The sequence below is a fragment of the Rutidosis leptorrhynchoides genome, chromosome 6 (genome assembly GCF_046630445.1).
Source record: "Rutidosis leptorrhynchoides isolate AG116_Rl617_1_P2 chromosome 6, CSIRO_AGI_Rlap_v1, whole genome shotgun sequence".
Lineage (NCBI taxonomy): Eukaryota > Viridiplantae > Streptophyta > Magnoliopsida > Asterales > Asteraceae > Rutidosis > Rutidosis leptorrhynchoides.
Genome location: NC_092338.1, coordinates 426,723,595 through 426,733,593, shown reverse-complemented (window position 1 = coordinate 426,733,593; position 9,999 = coordinate 426,723,595). Strand labels below are relative to the sequence as shown.

At 35.4% G+C, this 9,999-nt stretch overlaps 1 protein-coding gene across 1 annotated transcript; it reads right to left on the bottom strand.

Moving 5' to 3' along the window:
• Positions 1-3,262: 3,262 nt before the first annotated feature.
• LOC139852889 (auxin response factor 5-like) lies at positions 3,263-9,367 on the bottom strand. The gene is made up of 14 exons (XM_071842230.1): positions 9,227-9,367; positions 8,907-9,019; positions 8,332-8,430; positions 8,180-8,236; positions 7,878-8,030; positions 7,687-7,771; positions 7,448-7,538; positions 6,503-6,667; positions 6,305-6,427; positions 5,859-5,934; positions 5,619-5,754; positions 4,114-5,081; positions 3,816-4,006; positions 3,263-3,641 (listed from the first exon to the last, which is right to left on the bottom strand). The coding sequence occupies exons 1-14, from the start codon at positions 9,327-9,329 to the stop codon at positions 3,473-3,475; spliced, it is 2,529 nt and encodes an 842-aa protein (XP_071698331.1). The 5' UTR covers positions 9,330-9,367; the 3' UTR covers positions 3,263-3,472.
• Positions 9,368-9,999: the final 632 nt, after the last annotated feature.

The window sequence follows — 9,999 nt, the reverse complement described above, 5'->3', positions numbered from 1 at the left end:
AAATGTATTGTCTCCAGACAAAAAATACACAGTTTAAGAAACAATATATGTCACATGTACCTTTTTGTTAACTTTTCAGTTTTACCCTTTACTTTTTACCCATCTTTTTGTCTAACATGAATAAAGTATGGGTACAAAAGATTTTTATCACATTATTCTTTTCCATTTATGGAAGTGGACAATTAATTTGGGACATTCCAAAATGAAATACTAGACCATAGATTTAGGACGGAGGGAGTATATGACAAAGTCTTTGGCTAATCGGCTATATTTGAAGAAGAGAGTGTATATATTTTAGATGGATACATGGAAGACACTTGAAGATCATGTAGATTAATTCAACAAGATCATCTTAGATCTTGAAAATATAAACATCAAGATTGATGATGAAGATCAAGCCATTATGTTTCCGTCATCATTGCCATCTTCTCATGAGCACTTTGTAGATACTATGTTGTATGGAAGAGACACTCTAACAATGGAAAAAGTCTTGCCAGCAGTTAGCTCAAAAGAATTGAAGAAAATGTGTGATTTTAGATCTGACACGGGTATTGAGGGTCTGTATGTCAGAGGTAGATATGACAAAAGGAATCATAAATGCAGAAATTCTGGTAGGTCTAAGTCAAGAACCAGAGTTAGAAAGTGCTTCATTTGCCATCAAGAAGGTCATTTCAAAAACGACTGTCTTGACAAATTTATAGAAAAGAAGAAGAATAGAGAATCATCATTCAAGAATAAAGAAGCAAGTGTTGCATATGCCTATTCAGATGGTTATGATAGTGCAAATGTTTTGATGGTGACCACACCAGTGATTAAGAATTAGATAATGAATTCTGGATGTTCTTACCATATGACCTCTTGTAAAGAATATCTGTCAAATTATCAAGAAGTTGATCATGGATATGTAATGCTTGGAGATGATAGTCCCTGTGATGTAAAAGGAATTGGTACAGTCACCTTCTCATCAGATAATGGTGGTACATATTATCTATGTGAAGTCATGCATATCCCAAAACTTAAAAGAAATCTTATATCATTAGGCAATCTTGGAAGTAAAGGCCTAAAAGTGTCAATGGAAATTGGTAAAGTCAAGGTAGTCAAGGGTGCTATTTCTATATTACAGGGTACAAGAATAGCCAATAATATTTACATTTTCACTGGTCACGTTATAGTGAACAATGTAAATGATGTGATTGACAAAAGAAATGATTTAAGGTGCGTTTGTTTACCTCTTAATGGAATGGTTCAGCACTGAATGTTGAACCATTCAGCATTCAGTGCGTTTGTTTCTGACCTCTGAATGACATATGGTGCTGAATGGTTCAGAATTAAGCTCTGAACCATTCAGAGCAGAAACACTCTCTTAACCATTAAGAGCCTAAATTTTCTGTAATATTGTCCTGAAATTATATCCCGATCACTTAACTAACAAGTATATTAAATTTTTTTATTAATGTAACACGTTAATAAGGTAGTTTTACTCAGTTCATATCGTTCATTCTAAATGATTATCAAACAGCTTATTTTCATTCTGAGCAAACTTTATTCAGAGGCTCTAAACTATTCAGATTCTGGACCATTCAGCACTAAATCATTCAGTTTTATCAAACGCACCCTTAACCATGTTGTAGCACAAAAGAATGGGGCATATCAGTAGTCAATGCTTAGTTGAGTTAAACAAAAAAAAAGTGGTATCAGATCCAGACTGTAGCCCGGATGTGGTGGACAGCGCATGTGGCGCACCTCTCAGCGCATGCGTGTGCACCCCTGACGACGATGAGTCGCTCCTGGAGCCTTGTACCGAAATCTCCCTGATCTTAGACCCAATCAGGTGGAGAGTTCTGAGGTTGCGGCGGTAAAGGTTGGACCGGACTATCGTTGGAGGGGAGCCCCTATGTACTTGGATTTAATAGGAGGTTTGTTAGGGTGCAAACCAAAGTTGCAAACCAAAGTTCCACATCGATCATGAGACAAAATAAATCTATGTATATAAGTCTAAGGGGAAGTCCCTTTATCACCAACTGGTTTAGAAAAAGAATAGACTCTTAGGCTTATATTACATGACATATTGTTTGGGCTATCGATCCTAACAGAACTCTTGAACTAAACTTTTTACTTGATCCAGAGTCCTCTTTAAGTAACCAATAACATTCTTCAACTGCAAGAATATACTTACCTGATTTATTCTAATGAAAACGATAAAAAAAAGTACTCAATCCTAACTGATTAATAGTGGTAGTAGCCCCTTTGATCCCAAGCAACAGTTGTCATTATTTACTTCATCTGAAACTTTAAGACTAGCTGGTGGATCAACATTTCTCTTCATATGGTTGTAAAAACAACCCACTTTAGACTTCCATTTAGGCTACAAGTGCATCCGTGACTTCCTTTTGAATTGGTTCTTGAAATTCTGAAACCAACAGAACTCCCTCTTCCTTGCCACTTCATTTTGAACTGTGTGCTTCTCAAACCAAGTTTGCTTGACCCATTGCATCTTTGTAACAGTGGCGGCCTTCTTCCTGGTCCTTGATTCTGATTTTGATCATGTGATAGCAAACATGTACGCATATCATGAACTAGGGTAATATAAATGGTATTTGGGTGATATAAATGGTATTTTCATGTTCATCTTTTAAATCACTCTTAACCACGACTACATCTTTGGTTTCCTCTTTCACGACTACATCTTTAATTTCTTCTTCCTAATATGATAAATGGGAAGTGAAACTTAAGGAGGAGGGGTGAGGTGGCTACTGGTTGCTGTGCGATGGTGTGTGGTGTTTCTGACATCGAAAACACATTCATGGTGGCAGTTGATGGTGGTACCTTCTACCTAAAACGATAAACTCAAAAATAACTAATATTTTTGTTTCTACAGCATCAAGAACCAAAAAGTTTTATACTTATAATTCAAAATAAAATAAAATAAAATAAAATAAAAAATAATTAAAGCCATTTTCCTTCAAATGTTAAGAAATAAATTACAAGTTTTGACCATCCAACACCAATACTTGAAATTACCACCTCCGTATAAGCAACTCCTCCACATTGGCCACTGTCACCGGTTCTGAAACCACCGTCGTCGGATATGAAACCACCGCTCCCGCATTCATAGATTTTTTTTTAACATCCAACACAAATCAATACGTTAAAGATGGTGAAATTCAGTAACATGTAACCAAAATGTGGTTTTTTTATGGCTAATACACACAAAATAATAATGTCTAAATTTTAAACCCATACTTGTTTCAAGAGACTCATATTAATATAGCAATTTAAATATTAGATTAGATAAATCTTGATTACATTTAAATAAACCTACAGTGGGTTGGTTCCTCACGAATTAGCCACTCAATTAACCTCTACAAACCACAATCCAAACAGAAATACCAAGAATCTCTCTCTCTCTCTCTCTCTCTCTCTCTCTCTCTCTCTCTCTCTACTCTGGTAATCACTATCACTATGTTATGGTTCATGTGGGGTTGACCCAAGTGCGGGCCCCATTGTCCGATGACGGCCCACCTTTGATCCCAGCCTGAAACGCCGCATCGCTGTTGAGAAGCTGCATTCCCTCTTCACCAATCTGCTGAACCTCGGAAGGGGATAGAATCCTGATGCAACGCACGCACCCAACAAATTCCCTGCAAGTTACAAAAACAACAAAATGCTGTTAAACACAATATCACTTTTAAGTACCATTAGGTTCTTAATTACAACATGGCCCGTGCGGGTCAAGTAAAAATTTAATCATTACAAATTTAACGCTTCAAAAGTCGCTCAAAAGTTTAGTTGTATAGCAAAGAAACAGAACTTACTCCCATGGATCATCTCCAACAAGAAGAACATCGTTCTCAAAATCCACGTACACCAATTTCCAACAAGATCCTCTGGTGTCATTTAGTAACCCCTCGAGCCCAAACATCTTTTCAATTTCACTAGAGAGTTCATCATAGTTCTTGAAACTCGATACATCAATAGACCTACCCACTGATCCGGCCTTTTGTATCTGCAACATGCAAAAAAAGAAGGAAAAAAAACAATTACTCTACCAAACGAAACCATAATAAACAAAACCCGTAATGCAAAAACTTCAAATTATGAAAAAGTTTGGACCTTTGTATATGTGCGAACACGTGCAGGCGCAGTAACTTGTTTCCACGAATTATTCTGCAAGAGTCCGCTATCATCGAATTCTCCGTTGCTAGAAGAGGCCCCACCCGAATGATCAGGCAGTTCTTGCACAGAATAAGATTGGGAATCCACAAGACTAGCTGAAGTGATTTGTGACTGAACATCTTGGCTTGAGCTTAAATTATTATTACTCACTAAATAACTTGAAGGATTTTGGAACTCGGTATCTTTCAAGTTGCAAAATTCGTCCAATACTGTCGTTGAAACTGAAGGCTCAACAATGGTACTACCAGCATTACTATCTTCAAAATTGAGACAATTGTATAGATTTCCATTTTGAGTAGTAGTGTTGTGTTGATTCTCATCGGATAGGTCTTTAAAACCGTACGTGCTTGATGGATAGGTGTTTGATTGAAAAAAAGATTTGGAGTTATTGTTTGTTTGTGGGTCCCACGTTTCATGTCCCAGAGACGGATACGGGTTCAGTACGTTTGTATCAAATAGCCCGTTTAAAGTTGAAGAATCAATTTGGGGTGAATCGAAGTGTTGAGTTTGAAGAACAGTTGAATCGAACGGTGACAATGGATTAAGTTCTTGTACAAGATTCTGAGTATTCATTGTTTTCGAGTCTGATTTTATTGTTTCCAACTGTTGCGGCGGAGTGTGTGACAATACGGCGGCGGTGTTGGTTGCAGTTGTGATAGTGTTGGATTGAATGTGGTGAAATTGAGGGCGGTTTTCAAGTTGAAACTGGTTTCTGTTGGGAAAAGTTTGTTGAATATCAGGTGAAACGGTTGTCATGTTGTTACCATTTTGAGGTTTCGTTAACATGTTGACAAGTTGTTCTGACCATAAGCTAGAGATAGAAGGGTTCGCAAAATTTCCAGTTAGGGTTTCGGGGGCCCGCATGAATGACCGGTTAACCATATTGTCCCATTCAGGTTGTGCTCCTAATACATTTAAAGAAACATCACAAAAGAGTATTTTGAAAGACCGTGAAATCACTACATTACATATTTGATGTGCACAATTTATGTAATGTATCCTTGGAAAAGGTTTAGTTGTTGCTGAAGTTGTTCACACATGTAATCAAGTGAACTATAAACAGGTATACGAAAAGAAAAAAAACATGTTTTACATTTATAAGCATGGAGACTTAAGGATTTTGCTGACGACAGCCCTTAGGGCTATCGTTAACGTGCATAAAATGGTTGTACAATCCAATAACCGCCACCATAGTGTAACCACCGTGTACAATCATTTTATGCACGTTAACGACAAATAGCAAATTCCTTTTTGGAAATTTGAAGCCATTAAATTATTAAATTAATGGGAATATATCAAATGTTTAGAAAACACATTTCACGCTAGACTGCAAGAAAAGCACACACTTTACAATGTCTGTATAATATGAATATGTTTTACTAAAGTATGTTTACATGTTTGATTATGCGTAAAAAAATGTAGAACGAGAAGATGGAACTCACCTAGAAAGGCAGAATTGAAGGGTCGTTTAAGACTTGACGTAAGAGAAGGGAAAATGAAGAGACTTTCGGGAGCCTCGATATCCCACGGGCTCACCCTACTTTGCTTATCACCACACCCTGGCTCATCCCATTCAACCTAATTACATAACACATTCAACCATCAAATTAAGATTGACATTTTATGATAGTTAATCTAAGTAAAAATAGACGAAGTAGATGTTCACATAACACAGTAATTACCTGGAGGTTATGCCACTTAGAACCGGGCCATCGTAATGGATCAAGGTCACTTATACCGACAATTGTGCCCATATATCTGCATTAATAACAACACAGTTGATTAGGCCAAAACAATCTTTTACATAGTTCAATAGTATTATTAAGGCTATGTTTGGCGACGAGCTTATTGGACCTTTTTGGAGTTTTTAGCATTTAGCTTTTATGAAAAAGCTCTTATTTAAGAAAAAGCTCTGTTTGGTTAGAGGAGCTTAAAGCTTTAGGACAGGGGAAAAAGCTAAAAGTTACTTGAAGTAGTGTTTAGCTTTTAGCTTCTAGCTTTTTGTCACTTTACTCTTTATTTAAGAGATTCAGCTAGACAAACATTAAAATATATTTAAAAAGCTAAAAGCTACCAGCTAGTTTTTCCAAACATACCCTAAGTACTACAAATATCGGCATACAAATACCTGCGTTTCCCTGACTCCTCGGTTTCAAACATCATTCCAAACCGCATGCCTACAGAAATTTGTGTCCCATAAACAGACTTTCGATATCTCGCCAGTGGAATAACAAAATCCGAAGGACAAGCCCTAAAATCAAGTGAAAGTATAGTTGATTAACAGATATAAGTTTTTGAGTACAAGTTTTCAATATTACACAACTACCTAGGATTGTAGAAAATCGTAAACGGACTTCTGTTAGCAGCAGCATGGGCTGCAGCTGCAAGGACTCCAATGTGCATACTATCAGCAGATAAAACCGATGATGGCAAAGAAGTTTGTTGACGATTTGCTCGTCGTACTCCCAATAATAATTGTGACTTTTCATCCCTAAAAACAAAATTATATTTAATATGAGTATTAGGTTGTGGGCTGAAATATGTGTTAGGACATGAGTGTGTCGGTTTATTAACAGTTACAAAATATCCTTTAAGGGGATGCATTAGGTATATTAGATAGTTTGTTTTGATCTGTCAAATTTGTAAACCCATTTTAGAAACCAAAGAATTGATACACAAAAAACCCTTACAATCGTCCTGTGAAAAATGTGACATCTCTTTTGGGAACTTTCACCGAAAAATATTTCTTTTGCTATTTACGGCATTTTGTTAATATCATTACTTTTAATCGGTGTTGTAAAAAACTGCAGAGAAGGCCGTCGCAACGGATTTACTCGTGTACCGTCGCAACGGATCTAAAAACGGAACGTTAAAACAATGGTCAACAACGTAAAAAATGGTCAAAAGCCTTAAAAACGGTCGAGACGGAGTCGGGACGGATTTTGACCAACGTTGACTTTTAATATATATTTCAAATTAAAGGCAAATATTTGAAATTAAACATAGATATTTGCCTTTAATTTTACTTTTTATGTTTGAAATACATATAAAAAGTCAATGTTGATAACATCCGTCTCGAACCCATTTTGACCGTTGCGACGCTCCAAAGTCCTAACCGCCTCGACCCCGTCTCGCGTGTTTTACAACCTTGCTTTTAATCAACAAGATTCAACTACTTATCCTTTGTTAAACGATATTTTAGGCATTTGACAAAAAAGGTAAAACAAAAAGAATGATATCCATAATCGACTATAAATAGAAAACGGTATACCTTATAAATAGAACAGCATCACCAGCTTTGAGTCTTTTTGCACCAACAAACATACTCCACCCAGTAGTCAATAGGTGTCTTTTTGGTTGCCCTGCATTAAAAACAAAAGCATGCAACAACGTTTCGTTATTTTGGCTAAATTCAAGTTTGAAACTTTCTTCTCAAATATCGGAAACTTTAAAGTTATCATGAAAACTTAACCAAGAACACGAAGAAAAAAATATTATTATAAAGCCCACCTCGGTATATATGTCGAAATGTCCATGTGTTGTCATGCAAATCTCGAACAATAAGCTCTTGAGTAGGAGGTTGCATGGAAAAATCCTGAAATCGAAATCATATTCGAGTAAAAATAGGTCAAAATAAAGGGTCTTAACATTTGGTCATTACGAAAATGGAAATGATAAAAATGAAATAATCAGTTAATCACCAATTGGGGAAAAAGTTTTTCTGCAGCTCTACGAGGTACCGAAAAGCCGCCATGTGTACTTGTATCACTAGGAGTCAAAGTCTTACAAAAGAATTCGCTTGGATGTCTGCTCAGTTTCATCCCGAAGTCTGGTATAGGAAGAACATCTTTTTCCTGAATTACAAAAAAAAAAAAAAAAAAAAAATTAATAATAATAATAATAATAATAATAATAATAATAATAAATTCTATGTTGAAGATAAAATCATTTTCAGTATTTGGTCAAAATCACATCTTTTGGACATCAATAGCATTGAACTCACCGAGTTCACGGGTCGTAGGCTCATTTGGGCGAAGATCTCATCCGTATCTTTGTCTGCCTATTAAGACAATTAGAATTAAACAAATTGATTTGAAGGGCGGCTTAAATAAAGGAACAAGTAACATGAGTATAACAGGAATTAAGGGTATATACGTGTAATGTAGCACCCAAAACTTGGCACAACAGTTGAGATGGTAGATTCGGATAATTAGGAACTTGTGATGTTGCGGTTCTATTCGTGGAAACTGCAACCTGGTAAACAAATCTGGTTAGCCAAGAGCTTTAAACCCTACACCTCTTCTTGAAAACCAAAAGAAACAGTCAACTTGGTAACCCGAATAGTGATTCTCAATGCAAAAAAAAAAAAAAAAAAAAAAAACTTAGTTAACTTCTAAAAAATTGTTAGTGTCTACTCCATTACAGAAGGAAATTTAGGACAGCATGTCAAAGTAATACATGTCCTTTGCATTTATTGTAAATATTTATATATTTATATAATATTTATATAATTATAGACATAAAATCCAAAAATTGTCTGACTTGTTTCAAAACATGCTTCATTAGCAACAAAATATACATACAAAATAATATATAAATCAAAGAAAGATAGTTAAAGTAATTGTTATATAAAGAACAAGAAGTATTTCATAACAAATTAAAAACTTGTGTAAAAAACAAGGTGCACTAATCAAAACAACAAATTATACAATACAAGAGATGGAAATCACCTGTTCACTGTGTCCTTGTGGGAAGTAATAAACAAGGCTTCCCACCTGTGGGAGGCTCACCAATGGCCCAGCACATGCATGCCATAGCTCAGAATTAATCGGCTTCTTTATCGCTACAAATTTTAACAAGAACACAAAATTTAAAATTAATCCACAACTAATCTAAAAGCCTACAAAGATACAATCTAAAAAGATCGAAACTTTGTTCAAATTCTTTAGGATTTGAGTCTATTTTAAAAAAGAGGCAATATCCAAAGTTAAAAAAAGTAATAAAAGTTTACAAGAAAAAAACTGTTGGAAAGTAAATAAATTTTTTTTACCAGAATGGTTCTGCATTTCCTTCAACAATTTCATCTCCTCAAGTAAACTATGCGTCCCACTATTCACACCTGTTGAATTAAGTTTCTCTTCAATGGTGGACATACTAAACAATTTCTTTCCACGTCAACAACTTAAACATAAAAAGTAATAAAATAAGCCCCTTTTCATAATCAAACAATCAAACCCATATTTAACAAAAAGAACCCATTTCATAAAGACTCGATCTTGACCAAACTTTGACTTTGACCCAAGTTTTTCAAATTCAAGAAACACATAAAAGGGGCAAAATTATCCAAGCACAAAAAGAAACCTTCACACATTACTTGGAACAAAAACAACCCATCACAACATGTTCTTAAAGATTCAATCTTGACATGAATTTGACCAAAGTTTTTCACTCAAGAAACAAAGAAACCCCACCACCATGGTAAAAAAGGGAAAAATCAGCCAAAAACAAAAAGAACCCTTCTTACATTACTTTGACCCAGTGAAATAAAACAAAGATTTGAAAGGAATCTGATGTCTAATTTAAGGGGCAAACACACATGATTCTAAAATACAATCCAAAATGCATAAAGAAAATGCCCCAAAAACGCACAACAAAGAAACATTAACCTGCAAAATCTTGGTGGGGCTAACTTGTAATCAAAACAACAACAGTAAAAAGATATTTTTTTCTTTAAAATAAAACAAAGTTTCTGTTTTTTTACATCAAAGCACGCCTACCAAAGCATTAGGAGTGCCTTTGTGTATGAGTGTTTACAGGGTCCTC